The sequence below is a fragment of the Tinamus guttatus genome, unplaced genomic scaffold, assembly GCF_059628265.1.
Source record: "Tinamus guttatus ecotype Peru unplaced genomic scaffold, ASM5962826v1 Tinamus_guttatus_pri_ptg000208l, whole genome shotgun sequence".
In the NCBI taxonomy this organism is placed as follows: Eukaryota; Metazoa; Chordata; class Aves; order Tinamiformes; family Tinamidae; genus Tinamus; species Tinamus guttatus.
Window position 1 is genome coordinate 8,312,379 of NW_028288742.1, and position 20,497 is coordinate 8,332,875.

The following is a 20,497-nucleotide window of genomic DNA, read 5'->3' on the forward strand; positions in this document are numbered from 1 at the left end:
ATACCTCTAGTTTTCAAGCATGGGACACTGAAGGCTGGCAGTATCATTTAGCATTGTTGCGTTGTTTTGGCAGTGCTTGGCTTCCAATTTACATGAACACAAATTTTTCCCTCAAAAATATTTGATTTTAAAAAATATTTGATACATATGTGATTTATTATTATTAAGGACTTCACCAGTTAGCAGAAAGTTCAAGAGCATGTCTATACAATGCAGCATACTGAGGTGCAGTGATCCAGCTCCAGGCTGTAACCAGGACAAATAGCCCTTTTATTCATCTCTTGGGTATCTCTGCATCTTGTCTGGTTCATCCTTCTTAAAGCAGTTAGTGCTGGGGCGTTGTTCTAAGCTTTGATAAATGCAGCCAGCCCTAATGGAGCCAGAGAACGTTAGGAGAACCTGAGAGAAGTGTGGTTGGGGTTGGGCAAGAGGGATTTGTTTGTCATGGGTTTTCCCTACAGAGGAATTACGTCTGTTCTGCAGGACAATTCATATGACACCTTTTTCCCAGTATTGGTATTGTCTTTGGAAAGAAAGGATTGATTTGTTTGGTGTTATGAGAATGATCAAATATATTCTAGCTCTTAGCAGTTGACAATAACAGATTGCCTGCAGTTCCCAAGGGCGCCACGGAGAAAGAGAAGTCAGAAAAGATTTGTCTGAAAAGTATTCGTGCTTCGAACAAGGAAACAACCACCAACCAGCTAATTTCCTCTGGGAATTACAGACTTCGTATTAGCTTTGATCTGGGTTGATGGTGAGCGCAAAGCCATTTAGATGCATAGATTGACTGAGTTCTGGCTAATCCCTTCCACACCACAGATCCATTCATAGGGCACTGCAGTATTGTCTGAGAATTCCATTCATACAGTTCTATAGTAGTGCTGGTGCCAAGGATCCCTGTTTTTTGAGAAAAAGACATTGCACTGTAACCACTGCAATGTCCTGGAAGGATTCCTTTCTTTGTTTCTAGACAGAAAGGAGAGTCGAGTCGCTCTCCCACCCTGGTTTTTCACAACACCCAAGGTCAAATAGGGACCAGATATTTATGGTTAGTCAAATGGTGGTTTCAAGCACTCTTGAAGAATGGATCCATATCATTAGCTTTTTAATAAATACAAACATATTTATTTGAAATTATCAGAGTAAATTAAGTCAGTCTTCAACTGTGGCTTTTATTACCTCATGGCTAGAGGAGACAGATCCCACTAAGAGTCAGGCAGATACTGCTAAGTGACTCCAGTAGATGAGATGATCTAAAAGAAACTTGATTTATCTTGCCCTAAACAGACCTGTGTGAGCTAATCTCAGAAGAAATGTGTTTGTTCTACATACCCTATAGGAATAAAGAAGGGAGGAAAAAAAGTAAGAAGGTGAGCAGAAAATGTTCATTTTTAGAAAATGATATAGAGAATTCTGGAACTTTATACCTTAAAGTAGCCCAAGGACCAGTGCAGATGATGATGCAGGGCTGCTGCCAGAGATTTAAAATTAATGGAAAGATTTCTACAAAATCTCAGTGTGAAGCTACTCATAATAGCCTTGGTGGTGCCTAATCCTACAGTGAGATAAAACAGCTGTCTCAATTAACAAACATGCCAGAAATGCGATTTTTGCTCAAAGTGAAGTTTTCTTAAACTAGGAAAAGGGATCAGATATCAAGAAAGAAATTTGAGAGATCCACTTTGTTGATGTCCTTTTTTTTTTCAGATTGATAATGGAATGAAAGATAAATCATTTTTAATATGTTTCACTTTTTGATGGTTAATATTTTTAAAATATCTGGAAATAGCCTGTACCAGTATTCATAAAACACTTGGAGTTTCCATAGTGTCTCTGTAATTGCAGGATGGATTAAAGGACATAGTGTGAGGTTATTAAGACAGGATGGAGTTTGGTGACTTGAGAATGTCTTTATTTATCTTGCAGGGCAAATAAATCACTTGGTAGGCATGGTAGAGAACAAACCGGTATGATTTCTAGTTTCATGAAGCCCTGCCATTCTCTAATCTTGATAGGCCTCCCAATAAATTTAGCTGCTTTAAAAAGGTGCAATGACATAATCACAGGATTTTGCGGGGAGCAAAATGTTATTTGCAACATACCAAAAACCCAACTTGGTGAAGGAAATGCTGGTAAACCCTTAATCTGGCTAAAGAGGTGTTTCCTCAAGCAGTGTAGGCTACTGCTTTGCTAGAGGACTCTGGGAAATGTAGTTCTTAGGATTTGCTTCTCAAAAGGGGCCAAGGCTTTGCACAGCAGAGGAACCACAGAGCTTGGCAGACTTGTAGTAAAAATAAATAAGTAAATAGGGGGTGAAAAGTATGCTACAGATTAAGTGACCACCTTTTCTTCCTTTAAGGGGGGAGAAAAAAGGAAAGAAGTAAAGAATTTATTTTTAAACTGTTAGTTAGGGACCATAAATATTTTTTATGGTGCTGAGGGAGTCGTTTATCATAGCAACCACGTTCTGCAAGTCTGTTTCTCTTAAAACGCTTGGTGTCTCTGGCTGATGACAAGGAACTATCAGCCAGTTAATCCATAGCTGAGTAGGAAGAGCTCAGCGTAGGAAATTTTCTGGCAGTAACATGAAAGTTAAGTCAAGGGCAGAGCTTAGGGTAGGAGTAGAAAGGACAGCCTCTTTGCAAGTGCTCTGTGTAACAAAAGTTGCCTATACCTGTGCCTGCCTTGTTTTTAGTTTGGCTGGATTACTGGGTATGTTTTTTTAGTGCTAAAATTTGTCCACTTGGGTCAAAGATCTCTGCACTATTACAGTGAGTGCTACTTTGGAATTTGCCTTCTTCCTTCAGGTAGCGTACAAACCAGTTTATAAAGGACTAAATTCAACCAGGGTCTTAAAGCAAATCCAGATGAAATGAGAATCACTTTCACGTCTTTGGGTTGTTTTTTTCTGGGAAGATACTCAGGATAACTACTTGTTGTGCTCCCTTTGCTGGTTTCAGAACTTCCTGTTTTGCCACCTCTGCAACCCGATGAGATGAGCCTGTTCAGTAGCACAGTCTCACTGTTCCCAACATTCATAAGGAAATTTTGCTGACATGAGAGATTTATGGCCTGATAAGCAAATCTGCAAGATTCATATGAGTAGCTGTCACTTGAGTTATATTCAAACATGGTGTGTAGCTTCTTGGTATCCTCAGGGCTTCATCCCACTAATGACACCAGTGGCTGTTCCTGGAGTCATGTGGCTTGGCTTCCCCCAGCTTATATTGTTTACTCCGGTGCTTGATGGGCAATCTGAAGCAGTGAGGAACTCTGAGAAGCACTCTGAAGTTTGAACACAACTCTCAGGATTTATAACCTGAGGTTTATAAAGGCAGCCTGGAAACTGAATGAGAATAAACACGTTGCTTGGATGCTTCTGACAGAGATTGGCAGTAGAGCTTAGGAATAGGATAAAATGAAACTTATCTTTCCTGTTCCTCCTATTTCTTTGGCTAAAGTGAGCTTCCCAAGCTTGTTGTTTTAATCACAAGGTCCTCGTGTTTTACTATTATGTAAAGTAGGGCCACACTGATGGTAAGGAATGTTACAATTATGCCGCTGAGCCTGTTTGGAGGTGGCTGCAGCTCCCTTTCAGGATATACTGTCCTATATACGCTATATATATATAGAAGTCAGGCACCTCTGCCTCCCTGTCCTCAGGCATTCACAGGCTGCCCCTGGAGGCAGGGGGTCGGTTTTCCTCCACAGTGTCTACCCTGCCAGGAATTTCCACCAGAACACTTCACACCTTTCTTTCCCTCTCCTTTCATCCTCTCATCAGGTGTTTTTCCCTGCTGCTTGAGCCTAGTGGCTTAGTACATTTCTATCTTTCCTTTCAGGACTTTGTATGGGAAGTGGAGCCTGTTCCTAATTAGTTCCAATAATGAAGTGTTAACACACTTTGCTTCATAGGTGTAAGTCAGGTACTTCAGAGCTGGAGCCAGTTTGAGGGTTTCTTTTCCACCACTTCCTGTTTCCGGCTTTCTCTGCATCTCTTCTCTGCAGGCTCTTCATCTCCAGAACTTGCTCAGGTCTCTACAATTCTTTCTCCCCATTCCTTTTCCTTTTAGGCAACTTCACTGTTTCCCCCTTTAATAAAGCACTCTAAGTGTGTACATTACTCTAAATGTACATTAACAGGAAGATAGTGGTATCAGCTCGGTATCAGCTCTCAGGTGTAACTTTTCCATTTCTGAATGAGTACATTGCCCAAAACTTGTCTCGTACCACACACACCTCAACAGTCAGTGGAAAGAAAGGTAATTCTGTCATTGTGTCCTCTTTGCTGGCAAGGAGAACTGTGTTGGGAGAGAGCAGGAGACCCCACGCCTTTCTGCTAGCTGAGGATGACTGCTGATTAGCTAGTTCATGTACTGTTTGAGTATAATTGGTCCAGGGCTGGTGGAGAGCAAGGTTGAAGGATAGGTCTTTATCTGCCAGGTGCAATGTTTCTTCTATCCATACTAGTCACCATCTGCCAAACAGCTAGGAGTTTCCAACATTCACATACTGTATCACACATGAACTTCTACTGTTTGTGTTTGTGGTAGTCTTTGAGATCTGTGTATATTGATAAAGGACTCACAGACAATGGAGATCACATAATAGGAAACAATTAGATGTTAAAGTCTCAGAGCCTTGGAAGTTAAAATAAATAAATAAATAAACTGCTTTTATAGACAAGCAGAATAGAAATAATGTAGTTTTTGGATTTACACCAGAATCTGGCAAAATTTGCAGGTGGGAAGACTTGTGTCTCAGGTATGTCATACATCAATGCACTTACTAAGCTTTTTCCTTGGGATGGTGACACTTCTTTCAGCATGGCCACAATCATTGCGTTAAACGGATGGCCACTCTTGAAAGGAAACATACTGTGAGATCATGGTAGTTGAGATGAGGTCTGCTAATCTTCGAATGTGACCTCTCATCGGAGGCTTGCTGTGGTGAAGAATACAAAATATTCAGTATGTTTTCAAAAAAGACCTTTTTTTTTCTCCTTTGACCTTAGGAATAAAATGTACCTTCTAAAATGACAGCAGCAATGTATAGGAATGCATCAAGTGGATAGCAGTGGTGATCTGTCCAAATGGATTTGGATGTGCTTAGCTGGAAGTTTTGCTATACTGTATCTCATTAAAATATGACTTTTTTTTTTTTTTTTTTTCTCCAGGAGAGGATCCATGGCACAATCTGGAATGAGATTGATGATTTAAAGGCATTCAAGGTGCTGGATCTAGAAGATTTTGAAAAGATGTTCTCAGCATATCAGAGACACCAGGTAGGCGGGGACTCTTTCCCACACCTTGTTCTTCTGGAGTTTCTGAAGGAGGATGGTCCACATTGCAGTGACCTAGGTCCTTGCCACCTCCAGTCAGGCTGCATTGTCTGTTCCTCTGCCACTGTTCAAAAAAATCACAAGACTGAGGCTTACTGGGCAGAGTATAACCTTCTGTTATCAGCATACTTAATACCAATGGGCAGCTCTTTGTGACACCAGCCCCTAGCAGGGGATGCTCAGTTTGACCTCAGCAACTACCAGCTTCCAAATGCTCCTCAACTTTATATTCAAACTTGATCGCTGTCTTTCTATTTATTTTATTCAACTAAGCACAAAGTCTGTAGTTGCCTGAGTACTGAGCAATCAAATATCTCAAATATCTCTTTCTTTGTCTTTTCTTTTTTTTCTCTCTCCCTTGGACAGCCTTTTGACCCAACTGGCTAGGTGACAGAAACTGTCTGAATTACAGATTATAACACAAACAACATACTTTAAAAGTAGTCATTTATTAGCATGTCTTTTTCTCCTCCTCTTTTTCTTGGAAGGCAAGTCACCTTCAATCTGTCGGTCTCCACTGAATGAAATTTAGCAGGAGAGGGACTGTACCTACACTCCCTGAACTCCCCCAGCTTTCCTTTGCGTTTGGAATATGTTTGGAAAAATTCAGTATTTCGCACTCTGCAGAATCAGATTATTGCTCTGCCTCTTTAGGCAAAGAGTTAGATATGATTGCCATAAACAGCCCTTATGATTAAACCTTATAACAATGCTGATTACTTCATTGTTGTTATGATTAACTTACACAGAACCTTAAGATTAATAAATGAAACTCTTGTCTTTGGACTTTTGCATCTGCTCCCTCCTTTCTCTTTCTCATTCTCTCTGTCATTTTTTCCCTCTAATGATTAATTTAATAAATTTAATGAATAACTCTTCTGATTTACTAGCTTGAAGCTATGTAGATAAGCATCCCAACTTGAACTGTGAAAAATGTGATGTCGCCCACTGTGCAATGGGATTTCACTTTTCATTCGGCTCTTGGAAATAGCTGACGCTGTTTCTGTGCATCCCTCTTTCTCTTCCAGTTAAATCTCATTCACTGAAGTAAGAACTTGGTTCATAGTGGGTGGCTGTATCAGATTGAATTTAGGCATTGCGCCACCAGCGTAGATGTAGCAGTGAGCTCTCAGTTACCTGCATGTAGCTGGGCTCTGTCACTTGCACAACAGCAGCCTTAGCAGCATTCAGGTACTATTCCATTGCAGTGATTTTGTGTGAACACATAGCATTTCAGGGGCAGACATTGTAGGTTTGCACACTAGAAATGACCTTTCAAAGCCTTGCCTCCTTTTGGCCTTAAAATCCCATACTTAAGCTATCCTGATCTGCCAGGTCTCAGTTAGAAACATAACATTTATGGCTGCATTACCAACCATTGAAAAGCAGTCTGGTCTATTCGACTGTAAACTAACCTGACCCTGACCCCCTCCCATTGGAACGGAGCCATCATCTCAGAGTGACCTCTGTGGGCCTCAGAATAGTCATTTTACATCCTTATTAAAAATACTTTATGGCAGTGACTCCGGACACTAGGTTATCACTTATGTAAGCTGCTCTTTTTTTTTTTTTTTTTTTTTTCCATACTTAGGTGCATTGATACCATTCCAGCTTTCATTTTGTCTTTACACTCCTTTATTTTTTCTTCAGATATTCCATTGTTATTACTCTATTTAATATTTTCTTTTTTCATCCATATTCAACCTAATGCAAACTGGATTCCAGTCAACAAATCCTCATCAATTTTCACTTCTTTAAAGGCCAGGCAACCAAAATTACTTTTGAATCAAAATCCTATGAGGACTTTTCCAGTTGCTTCACACTTAGTCTTTTCTTCTCTTTTATTTTTTTGGAAATACTCTGCTCTGGCCAAGTATGTGTTTACCCTGGGTTTGTGACTTTTAAACTTCATCCAAATGCCTGTAAAGAAAAATGTCAAAGAAAAGCCTCGCTCTTTTGCATCTGAAATGTAGAAAGAGTGCAGATGAAGAGATTTCTTTCTTTGCTGTTGTTAACATTTCTTCATATTTTTTTTCCTAAACTGGAAAAAATATATTAATTTATATTAATCATCATCTTTTCTTTTTTCTTCTTAATTTTTAATGACAAAGCGTCTGTTCTCCTCTCTCAAGCCCCACACTTTTTTTTTTTTTTTTTTGTGGCTATGAGGGAAAGCAAAATTATCCAGTGTTCAGAATGCTGGACCAAAGTTCTCACACTTGTCTTTTGACTTTGCTACAATCTGACTGTATAATATTGACCTTTTGATTCAGTGATGTGATTTTTCCTGTAGTATGGAATATGATATGAAATAATCGATGTCTATCACGCAGTCATGCTGTGAGACTTGTTTAGTAGTTACTGAATACTTTTGAGAGACTTGGCTAAAAGTCGTTCAACAGTAAAATGTGCTATTAAAACAAATTGTTCATATTAATGGTAAACCGTGCCTGCACATCAGGAGAGGAGAACTGACCCTCAAATTTTAACCTTGGCAATTCTTTCAATAAGGCTCTGGACTAGATTTGTAAAGGTTTTAAGCATCATTCTAATCAATATTTCAAGACGGAGGGAATGTATGATTTGGAGACTGATTTGTTTTCATTTCAGAAAGAAAGAGATCTAAAACTCTAATTTCCCAACACCTGCTGGCTTAAAATATGCAAAGAAATGCTGAAATGCCTTTAAACCATCTGGTCCAGTATTAGCTACTAAGCATTTTATTCTTTTAGAATACAGTGTGTTTCTAAATTCAGCTGCCTTGTTGAACTGGGTATCTTTTTCTCTGACTGATTTTGGCATGTTTCCTTCTTTGTTATTTGCGGCTGCTGCCTGCATAGGACCTGCTAACTAACCCCTCCTCCTGCAAGCAGGTGAGTATCACTGTCTGCCTCCTGGTCCCCTCGCAGTGTGTGGAGGATGAATCCCTTCCCATGCCATGCTGTGCTGTGGGCGCATCTCATGCCAGTCTTTTATATGTCCATCCATGTCTGCTTTTTGGGTGGGGAAGGCGGTAAAAAATGATTTTTTTAGTTGTATTAGCTCTGGTAATTGTATTAGTTCTGTGATAGGAAGGAACAGTTCTTGTTCTTCCAATTAGCTGTTTGTCTCTAGTTTCTGCTGGTGTCTTTGTAGTCCACTTTTGATGATCCTAAGCAAAAAGACCAAAAAGTGGATGTGGACTCTTCCTTAACTATAGTAACAGTCTCTCTGTTGGGCTGTAGGGCACTCTTCCCATCTGTGATACTTCTACTTCAGACAGGATTGAAGTCTCCAGATTTGTTCACTAGCCAGAAACTTCCCGATAAAGAAAAACTTTCTTCTTGTAAAAGGTTGGGAAGAAGGCTTTGTGTCAGTTAAAAAGTATAAGGGTTAGACTGGAGGGAAGTCTACTTCATTCAGGACTGTCAAAACCCTTAGAAAACTCAGTGAAAGACAGAGATGGTGTTTGAATGAAGCAAAGAGAACAGACTGCCTATGTGTCTTCAAACTGGCAGCCTCCCACTTTATTCATCATGGCAGACACTTTTGGGAAGAGCAAGGCTCTCGATAGGTTCAGGTGTCAACACAAGCAACCCTGGTGAATTTGGAAAATATGGAAAATAGCAGTCCTCACCATGACCGCTCAGGGAACTGTGATTGGAATGTCTGGTCAGAACCTCTGTCACTGGGGAAAGCTATGTGGCCCTGGGCCATTTACTGGTTTTCATCATGACAAGGCAGACGATGAAACAGGTCTGTGTAGTAGAAATAGTTCCCTAAAGTATTGATAATTACTGAAACCTAGTGTGCTACAGCGGTACCAGATTATATGTTTTGCAGATCACCAAGACCAAACTATGTTTGAAGCAGAACTGCAATCTATGGAACATGTTCCACATCTTTGGTCATACCAACAAAGATGTTTTTTTAATGATTTTTGAATTTGTAATTAATATCTCAAATCTTCTCTTTGAAGAACAAAACAAAAGGTTGTCCCACATGAAAAGTTAATAAAAATATGGAGTAGGACTTAAGGACTTTGTCTGCTAGGCTGAAAGCAGGTCCAACTATTCTTAATTTGTCTGCTTGGCCTAGCTGACAGAAACTGATCGCTACTGCCCCCTCACTCCTTTTCTTCTACGTTTAAGATAGTTCATATACAATCTGTCTTCCTTCAACTAAACTTGCAGTCACCCGAGGCCTCATCTGCTTTTGCTTACATGCAACCCGACGTATCTATAAAAATCTCTCTCCTCATTATGAGTAAAAGAGAATATATTTTTAGATTGGACTGGCCCAGTTATGACCAAGGAGTGGCTGTCTGAATAGTTCAAGTATTCATCTGTATTGAAGTTTGAGGGTTAGGATTGCTGCGTGTCTTTAGGAAGATCACCTGAAGACAAACCCAGAGCACAGTGAACACCTCGAACAATTGTGGGGTTTTGTTTGTTTGTTTGTTTTTACTGCGGGGTAGGTACTGGTAATGTTTGCCAGGTGTGCTTGTCTGCAAGTGTTAGCTAGTGAGCTGCAGTAAAGCTTATAAACCAGAAGCAAAGCACAGACCAATCGAAAACTTTTTTGCCTTTTGATGCTCCATAGCTGTTTATCTTCCTGTTCCTCTTCCATCCTCCTGACAAATTGAGGAAACTCTGGAAAACTTTGTCATCTCTGCACGTCAGATATGATGTCCTGGGAGTGCACTGCTTTCCATCTTTGTTAGTTGTTAGTTACAATCTCTAACTCATAAACTTGCCAAATGCCCCTTTATTCCTGCCATGACCTTCCACCCTGGAAGCTCTCTTTGATGTAACCAGTAGCATTACGATCTTTTTCTATCAGAAAAAAAAAAAAAAAAAAGATATGTTCTGAGTACCTCCAGCATTACTGTAGTGTATGTGTGTGTATGTGTCTGCAGCTGGTACACTATACTTGTTTATAAATGATACTCGATTTTGGTGGTGGGTCACTGCAGCACATTTGTGCATGGCTGTATAAATCCTTTGTATATCCAGGAACAACATAGGCTCATGTAGGGGGAATATACCCAGAAATTAAATTATAAACAGCAGGATGAATCTCTGTGACTTACTTTTAACTGTCAAATACATTGGTGTCAAAATCTTTTAAAGTGAATGAATCAGGAGAGTAGTAAACCCTTCAAAAACTTCAGATTAGCAATTAATAAGTTAAATCAGAGGCTGATGTGCGTAAGCCCTGAGCTGCAGAGCTTTTGGTGCTGAAAGTGAATTCTGGAAGTGCCACTGTATGCTGTGGTATATTGTGTATGTCTTATTGTATGTCTTACTCCATTTCCATTGGTTGCTCTTAGAGACAGGATACTGGGATAGATAGACCCCCTGGTCCATCTTGCTTGCTCTTACGTCCCAAGAAAGAAGTCACATTGTTCATTTGATGGATGCATTCAAAACTAGATTATATTGATTATGCCAAAATCTCTAGGTATGACAATATGCATATGATGGAAAGACATTTTGAAGTGGTTCCAGCAGCAACTACTTGGGAAAATACTGTCCTGTTACCAGTAGAGAAATGGGAGATGGAAATAGAGATCTATTTTCCAGGATTATCACTTTGTGTCATCATGCTTTAGGGAATTGTTGAAAGACACTCAAAGTACATAAAGAAAGCCAATCTCTGGAAGTGCAGCAAGTCCTATGACTCTGGTGTGTAGGCAGGACAGGGAGACAGAAGCTCCTGGACGGTGCAAGTACATCTGCAGTTAGTTTCTGTCTGTGTGCTGAATTCTTCTTTCTAGAGTTTTTCCAGGTGATGAATTTGACAGAAGGAACTTACAGACCCCTTTGAAAAAGAATTACTTCTCTCTGATTAATGGTAATAATTTGCTTTTAAAAGGGGAGGCTAGCTCAGAGGTAGCTTACTAAATGGTCACATCTACATGTGGTCGGATGAATGCCATCTTGCCCTACTATTTACGTCTTTCATATGATGTGGATTGGACTGGTCCATGTACCAGTAACAGCCTTAGAAGGTGGTGGAAGGCTTTTTTCTTGCTGGTCTTCAACCTTTCAAAAATGCCATGTAACCTCTGTAGGCGGCATCTTCTAAGCAATGTCCTGTGACATCAGCGGGCTCTACCATAACGTGTTCAGGTTTCCTGTCATGCCATTTTACACTCATATAACTGCTAGTGAAGTGAGTCCAATAGATCAGAATCAGAGCTAGTATTTGCAAACCAAGATGATCTTACAGGAGATAATGAATGGCTTTGGTTTGTCTAGTAATACAGGATCTGCGTGTGTGTTTTCTGTCTTCCTTGTGTTCTATTCCTGCCATGTGGGTGGATTTTCCTATAAAGTCGGGATGGCTTTTTTTTGTCCATTGCACACAGTATATTGGTGTTGGGTGAGTAGACAAGGAAAAACATGATACTGATTGTTTTCCCCCCACTTTTGAATTATATGCAGAAAGAGATGGGTTCAACAGAAGACCTTTACCTCTCCACACGAAAGGTGAAAGAGCTCTCTGTGATTGATGGCCGGAGGGCCCAGAATTGTGTCATTCTCCTTTCCAAGTAAGTGTGCAAAGCCTTAGCTCACAGTGTATGCTGTGGTTAATGTAAAGGCAAGACTTAAACATATGAACATGTTCATTTTCTCACCTAGATCTACTGGTAACACCTGTGCAGAGATTCAGAGATACCTCTCTTGCTGTATCATAAAAGCACCTACCTCTGTGAAGTGTTAGCTCAGTCAGTACATACACATTTTGTACATTAAAAATATAGACATAAAAGCTAGGAAGCATTTGAAGACTTTCATGATCAAAAACCAATCAGCACTTGTAGGCAGATGAAAGCAGCTAGTTGGCAGTGCTGCCACTTCCTTCTAAGTGATGTGTTTCCCTATGCTCTATGTGTGTCACATGGCTCTGTTCTGTCTGTTTTTCTAAATGTTCCTCTGAGTATCTCCCTAAGATGCATCATTGCTGAAAGTGGAGTTGATCTTTGACATTTCTGGCTGTGGTAAATGTTAGAGATACTCAAGAATTACATCTCATCTTTATAAGTTTTGAAAGCCAGAAGATACCTTTGCATGTTCCTGCTTATGTCTTCCAACGCTGTGACATCAGGGTCCTCCGCATGATTTTCATGCCTTTCTACCAAGATGAGGGCTGTGCTGGATGCATGTCACAGGACAGCAGATCTGCCCAGATACTAATCTGCTAGGTCTGCCATCTGCACTGGCCTTTCCTGGCAGGGGAAAGCCAACAGCGGGGCTGGAGAGAAGCCCTGGGAAAGTTGTGGCAGTGCTGAGCAAGAAAACTGTTTCATTGATCAGCAGAAAATGCAGGCTCATATGGATATGATTGCTTGTGTGCCCTAGCAAGCTAATGGTTAAAAGCAAAGCTGCAGCCAGACCACCGGGACTGGAATGAGTTCTTTCCATTGCTTAGTGAAACCCATGGAGGCTCTCATTATGCTACTTATGTGGCATTAGCCTGAATGTCAACAGGACCCCCTGCCCCATCTAAACCAGCTATAGGGGAAGGTTTACATTTCTGTCTCTGCAGTAGTTGCCTATTGCGTGTCTTTGCTGGTGTTGGCAGCTGACTGCAGCCTGGGGCACAGGGAGGGGGGAGGTAGAGGGGCAACAGGATTTTCATGCTGTTTGACAGACCTGCTGAAGTGTGTCTGAGGTTCAGATTAACTCGTGTAAGCACATGGAACATTTCCTAGAGTGACATTGTAATGTGTGTGGGTGGTTGGGCTGAGGAGGATCCAGGGAGATGGCCCATGTTTTGGGATGATACTAAATGTTTATTTTTAGACATTTTAGATCGCCAAAACAAGAGCAGTGTGGGCAGCAGCAGTGCATGTCTTTCTGCTGTTCACCTCTTCTGCCTCGCAAGTCTGTCTTACCCTTAATTGACAGGAATCCTCTCTCAAACGTGAAAGGGAAAGTCTCTGTACTTTATCTTCCCTTCTGCTGTCCTTAGCAAAGTGGCCTTGAAGCATAAATCTTGCACTACAGGGTATACAGGATGTGCTGGCTGCAGGTGTGCTGCCAAGCCAGCCCACCTCGACTTGCTAGTCAGGACCAGAGATGAAACCAGAGATGAAAAAATGTTTTATGACTGTCAGCTACTCTAGTGAGAGATATCCCAATCTTATTGTTAGCAGACCTAGCATGAATGATGAATGCTTTTGGAGACTGAGCTCACTGTCCCTAAGGAGCACACAGGTTTGTATGGTGCCTTGTTAACTTTACTGTGCTATGCTATGGGAAGGGCCTGTCACAAGGCCTGTCACTGTCTTAGATCATTAACATTTGGATTGAACAGCATTAAGGCCCAGGATGTCAGGAAAATCTTACATCTTCACCTAGGATTGATACTCCTCCCCAGACCTGTACCTGCAGGTCACTATGGGAGCAAAACTCTTTGGGAACTAAAATGGCACCTCTACATTCATACCTTTTTCTGATCTTTGTTTTTATAGTTCTATCATTAAAGCTACCAACTGGGGAATTGGCTGCAGATGATAATCGAAAGGATTTTATGACCCTTTTGCAGTTTTTTTTCATAACTCTGCTTCTTCCTCCTTTACATTTGTTTTCCTTTCCTGAGGAGGAGAGACTCCCAGCCAAGTGATCCCTGGCTGCTGCCATGCCCCTGCTGCTCCTAGAGTGCACCTTACACATGTATGCATGTGGGTGTGCACACACATGCAGTGAGAAGAGATTTAAAAATGGTGACAAACAAAGAGAATTTGTACAACCCTGAGCTGCAGCCCCGTCTTTCAGGTTGCCCCGATCTGCCAACAGCTGTTTCCAATTGACTCTTACTGTGCTTATATCCCTGTAGTTTATTCCCCCTTTGTTTACACTAAACTGTCGTGTCCTTTAAAGTAAAATAGCTGCATGGGTTGGGTTTTCTTTCCCTCCACTACTCGAATGTTTTTGTTTTACTAACACTGTGTTAGAAGGGGTCAGGCAGAGCTCATATTTCATATGGTCCAACAAGCCAAAACCTAGCTAGAGTAAGAAATAGATGTTTTTCCTCTTTCACAGAGAGACTAGAGCAGGGTGAACTGAAAAGGGATGAAAATTGAATTGTTAGATGATTTTTGCTGACATTTAAAAGATTTCTAAGCCTTCCTCCCTATTCTCCTCTCTATTTTCATAAAAGCTCTCTTTCAGCTACTTGATAGCCACATCTCTTAGTTTTCCTGCAGTGGGAGTGTGTAATTGTCCCTGTGTTATGGAGTTTGATGGATCCAGAACCCCACTTTGTCCCATAGCCCAACTGTAAAAGGTTCAAGTGGGCTTTAGATCAGTTTATCTCACAGTATTTCCAGCAGGCCATATTTCAATGAGGACATGGAACCATCTGTCTGTGGTCAGTCCATACTTCCACCAGTCTTGAGTTTGGCTTTCTTAATGGTGTTTCCAACATGCACTTATTTTTGTCACATCGGAAAATTGCTATCCCTCATGATTTTCCTGATGTCTTCGGTTTCCAGCAGACTAGAGATTTATTGTCCAACTTATGTGGTCTGGAAGAGCCTTTCCAGATCCATGTGCTTCCCTGCCTTCACCTCTCAGCTGGAAGTTTCTCTGATCTCTCTCACCAATATGGCTTGTATCTTGGTCCATTACTTAAGTAATGAGTAGTATTTTTGTTGTACCATTTGTTTACACTAGCTTATGCCCAAGACGTACTTCTTGTAGTCTTGCTCTGAGAATTGCTCTGGAGAGGTTATGTCACTAAGGAGAAGGCTGAACTGAGTGAGACTTTCTTGAGCAAGTTTCTTTGTTAAGATCCTGGCAAAATCATTATAATGTTAGAGTTGTTCTGAGATGTGTTTGCTACTGCTGTGGCCCAGCTGGTCAGCTGTAACCCTCTCAAGACCTGGAAAGTGAGTACTGGCAAAATGTCATAAATACAATACTAGCAAAAGGTAGAAACTGACTGCACAAAAAGAGTTTTAAATGTGAACATGACTGTAGTTAGACATTGAGAATCAGGGTTAGCAGGCATCTTTATCAATGTTTGTAACTTCGGGCATCTGTCAGTAAGGAAAAAGGGAGTAGTGCAGCATTTTCAAATAGATGCTAAAGCACATTTTCTCACATAACTCTGCCTCCTTGGTGCTTCCACACTGTTTCAGTCCAGACATTTAGGGTACAAGCTACACAGCCAGTACCAGTCTCTCTGTGCTTCCGTTTGCTCCCTCTCTAAATTATGGCTCTTTATAAACTCTCTAACTGCTATTCAGAGCACGATAAACCCCAAGTTTAAATTGAACATATTAGCCAGTGGCATCCTGTCTTAGATCAGAACTGGCCAAGCCCCGTCTGCACTACAGGACAAACCACCATCTCATCAGCTTGGAGCTGTAGTTTGTGGGGTCCCAAAATTGTTTCTGTTTTGCTCTGCTTGCTTTGGGAAGTTAGCCATTCTCAGGTTCTCCTTAATAGAGTTTGAGCATTTGAATGCAGAGTAGCTTGATGACTTGCAAATTGTCTCTAAAGAAGTAAAAGAAAGGAAAAACTTGTTTCTTTGTGCTTTTAGCATAATACTTTCATAATGAAGTGCTGAAAAGGCATCGGTGGGTTTTTTTTTGCCCAGTATGTTGATATACTGGGTCAAGACATACCTGGGAAAATGTTCCAGCTCTTTTCCACTGACAAGATAAGCAGCTGAGATAAGAGGATATGAAGAGAGTGGCTATATTTTTGTCTTTGACATTCTTGAACACTTTTGAGAGTCAAGAGTTTCCTGCCTTTATGGGGCAGCAACAGTGCGTATTCCTAAATTGTAGTTATTTAATGTCTGCTTGCAGCTTGGCACTTGTTGTACAGAACTTTAGGAGAGCTCAGGAATTAGAGAAGGTTTATGTCCAGTCGCTGAGTATGAGAGTGAGTTGGCTAGGGGCCTGTGAAGATGGAGAAATCTGCAGTCAATAAAAGCTAAGATGTGAATGAGCCTATGGAAACTGGCCTTGGGGTGAAGCTGAGTGTGGATGAGAAGTGTGTGCACATGCACGCATGCGTGGGGGTGTGTGGGCACGCACATATGTGAGGGAAGGGAGAAGACTATTTCCTTGATGCTCTTTCTCCAAACAGTCAATGTCTCACACTGCCGTAGTTTCTACTTGTAGCATCTTTTGGAAATGGTTAAGTTCAGTTTGAATAGGAAAGTGGTCTTGATGAATGATAATCAGTTCCCTTCTCTAAAGTAAAAGGGAGAAGGGGAATCTGATCCCTTTGGTTAGAGAGATTAATGTAGCTATGATTGCATTCAGGGTTCTCTGGTAGCATGCAGCCACTCTTCCTTCTCGAAAGCTAAGCAAGATCCAGGGAACAAGTCCATGAAGTGACTCACTTTTTCTGTTACGGAAGGAGATGGTTAACGAGTGATGAGTTTTCTGGGTTGATCCATGGGAGGGGGGGAGTAAAGGGGGAAGGTTGCTACAACTTAAATCAATGGCTATCTTTAAGGAGAAAAACTGAGTGAGTGCTGGGTGTCTGTAAAGGAAGTTAATGCAAAACTGCAACATGTCTTCCAGACATTTTTAGAGTCAGGCTGCTCTCTTCCTCCCTCCAAGAGGATGAACCAATAAAGCAGTTGATGTCTACGAGGGAAGCTGATGTTAAATCAGCCGAGGTGTCCTGCGGAGATTAGTGATGAATTACTCTGCAGAGTCAATAGAGATTATTTATGAAGCCAGAGGGGATAGGGGAAGGCAGGCTAAGTACCCTATCAGAAATTATTTGGTAGTTGATGAGCTTCAACATTGCTCAAAGGTGACTCAAGGAGTTGGGCTTCTGTAGACTGCCAACAGATGTATGGGTAAGGGGAGAAGGAGGGAGTATTTTCAGTAAGATCTTTTTTTTTTTTTTTTTTCCCCCCACATGTGACCAGTGTCAGGCTACTTCTGCAAAAAAGCTCCACTGTCAATATCTGTGCTATGAATGAATGTGCTGCAGCTGAGGAAAGGGCACTGTGTCTGGTCACATTTACTTCTTGAGTTCTGATGCCATAGGACCCGTAATTTTGAGAAGTATGAAGCAGAGAGTACAGCTTGAATGTGCCTGGATCTACATAGCTTGTAAGAAAGTCAATGCAGACTTTCTAGTAGATACTGAGATTAAACTTCTGTAGTGTCAGTTTTGGGGCCATAATTCCACGTGATTTTGCTGTCTCTCTCTGGGAGATGCCTCTATTCAGTTCTAAATGGAAAGATTTTACCCATCTGCTTTAGCTTCTTCTTTAATCAGTTCACCTGTTTCTGTTTAAAAATAGCACATCTGTTTCACATTACCCCTGGCCATCTTTAAAATCTTTTGCATGCTGGGCATGAGTTTTGAAAGCACAATAAAAATCACTTGATTAATAATTCTTTGGCCATCCCTTCAGCCAGTTTTTAACTAGGAAGATCCCTGTTTTGCACTGTTGATGCTTACAGCTCGTGAAACACATCCTGCCCCAGTTGAGGAACAAACTTGCTTTAGAGGAGTGCGCTTGATTTGCTGTAAATCATTCTGTACTCAGAATTGAGTGGGTAAGAGTCTAGGATGCATACCTGCAGGCACCATGACCCCATTACAGGCCTGTAAGTGACTGAGTAAAACTGCTTCTCTGTGGGGGGCTGGCAAGTTTTGTGTTTCTCTCTTCTGTGGGCTGAGCCATTCCAGACAGATGTTTTTCAGCTGATGGCAGGGCACAGACTCATCCAAGAAATCAAAATGTTTGTATAACTATCTGTCCTCTGGACTCTCAATTATTTTTGAACAGAATATGTTTCCCAGTGTGTTTAGCGCTGATGAATTACGCCAACCAGAGGGCTTTGGCAGGCTGAAGTCCTAGGGCTCCTGGAGAGATTAGCGACATCAGCAGCCATGTGAGCTACCCCTTCTGTCCTGCTGACATGCCCCACATTTGTCTGTCTGGTTCTGCTCGATCCCCAACGCACACAGAGCAGCTTGCACTGTCTGAGGGGGCGGTCAGTATAACGGTTGCTTGAATTGTATGTATGGAAAAACATGACGTGCAACCTAGTATTTTTATCTTCAATGAAGGCAGCAGAAAAAACCCACTCTGGTGTTCATGGGTTGGCTCGTTGTGTCTCCGCTAACAGACTATAGCTCCTTTGTCACTATACATATTTCTTATGTGGAGGCTGGATTTGGGAAAATGTAAAGGTAATTATAATGATAATGTAAAGGGAATTAAAAAGCCCTAACAGTTGCAAAAGTGCAGGCACCAAATTGTCTGGGCATCTGTATGTGTGTCTGCTAGAAGCCAGGCCCACACCCACCAAAATGTTCCGTAGTTATCATGTGGTAACAAGGTTTTATCAGTTCCAGGTCGCACAACCATGGTGTTGACTGTTCATGCTTATTAACAGTAGAAGTGAGGCTGTAGAGCTCTGTGCAGAAGCCCATGAACTGAGTTTTGCTGTATTGAGCTTGAATCAAACTGATGACCTAAAGTAAAAGATTTCCAGTTTTGCATTACAAAACTTCTAATCTTTCCATCTCCCTCAAACATGGCTTATTATGTAGCTTTTCTGGAAGTTAAGTAGTCTTATCTCAACTGGTATCAGTCAGCCCTCCTTGTCAAAAGCAGACAAGATGACAAACTAGCAGCAGAGTGACTGCAATTAGTTAAAAGGTGTAATATCTAAAAGCTTTTGAATGTCTGCTGATTCATACTTTAGTTTCCAGCTGTTAGCTATATTGGGCAATATTAGAATGTTTTAAGTTTCTCAGATTTAGTAATATTTCCTGTCTGTAAAAATAAAGCTCTTACTTTTGCTTTTACCTAGTTCCAAAAATGTGATTCTATCCAAATGGCAATCGCAATGTGAAATTTCAACATGGAATTTCTTAGCACTGAAGGCAAAAACTTTCTGGCTCATGCATCAGCCTGCCTCTCATTTGTATTTGCATTTTCCCTTTCTGCTGTTAATTAATTATATTGATTGTAGAAGGTCCATGGAGACTGAAGACTTCACTCTGCAAATATTTCTTTTTGTACTTCTCTGCTTCAGTCCCCAAATTAAGATTTTCTTGTGGATGGCCCTTTCCTTACGGTTCATTCAGTCCTCCACTCCTCTGCGAGCATGATTAATGAGGGTGTCATGGGTTGAGGAGGGTGAGGGTGGACTTTGTCCCTTACATATTTATTCACCAACACCTGCACTGAGAACCAGCAAGTTTGTTTCAGCTAATCTATCAAACAGCCACTTTATGATAAGAAATTTTTATTGCTTCTGGTTTATCCTGGGTTTCTAGTGGTGACCTCATTTTTTGTCATTGATTTCCTGTTTTATAATAACTGATTACTCCCACTCATTGCATATTGCCATGGAACGCACACAGAGAGAAGCAAGAGTAGGTGGGAAGGAATGTATAATTTTAATAGCTCTGATAATATTAGTAAGTATTTATTTTCAGTGGGTGGCAGGACTAAGACATAATATGAAGCAAGCCATTTGCTTCTTGGATATGTCCATGCTCTCAGTTCCTTGTTCAGCTGTGAGTGCTGGCGGAATGAATTTACCAAGAACAGCCAGTCTTTTTAAAAAACCTCTTTTCTCAGATCCCAGATGGAAGGATCAGTGCTATTGCTTGTTATCATTGGAGATCCTGTAATATTCACAAGCAGAGGTATAAATTGTGCCACACTCACTCAAAAGCCATGTAGATTTGAGGGGTTCACCCAGTAGTAAAAGCATTTCAGGAGGAAGGTATGTAATCCAAGGGAAGTTGAGCCATCTATCACTTTTGATCTGTGATGAGCTGATCACTATTAAACACCATCTAGTTGTAGAAATGTGCTTGATTAGTTGAAGGAAATAAAAATTATGATCTAGAAAATCTCTGCGTTGGAACTGATTAGATCATCTTGGTGAGTACTCTAGAATAGCAGCATCATAGTGGAGTTTCCTGTGGTTCTTTCACATCTATTTTTTTAGTAGAGCTTTTCAGGTCTTCTATTGTCTGAATTATCAGAGTCACTTAATCATTGTACTAATGGACCGATATTGATACTATTGAAAGGCTGAAGCTGTCTAATGAAGAAATCAGACAGGCAATCTTGAAGATGGATGAACAAGAAGACCTGGCCAAAGACATGCTTGAACAGGTAAGAACCAATGCAGTCAGCTATACCTTATAAATA

General features: G+C 40.9%; 1 protein-coding gene across 4 annotated transcripts in view; it reads left to right on the forward strand.

Annotated features, from left to right (window-relative positions):
• Positions 1-20,497, forward strand: part of DAAM2 (dishevelled associated activator of morphogenesis 2) — a 188,469-nt gene that overhangs the window by 144,073 nt on the left and 23,899 nt on the right. For 3 of the 4 annotated variants that reach the window (XM_088524250.1, XM_088524251.1, XM_088524249.1), the window contains 4 exons: positions 5,180-5,287; positions 8,185-8,217; positions 11,773-11,879; positions 20,377-20,461. In XM_088524250.1, the coding sequence (XP_088380376.1) occupies positions 5,180-5,287; positions 8,185-8,217; positions 11,773-11,879; positions 20,377-20,461 (333 nt within the window). The remainder of the gene's footprint in view (positions 1-5,179; positions 5,288-8,184; positions 8,218-11,772; positions 11,880-20,376; positions 20,462-20,497) is intronic. The other variant, XM_088524252.1, reaches the window with a different exon arrangement.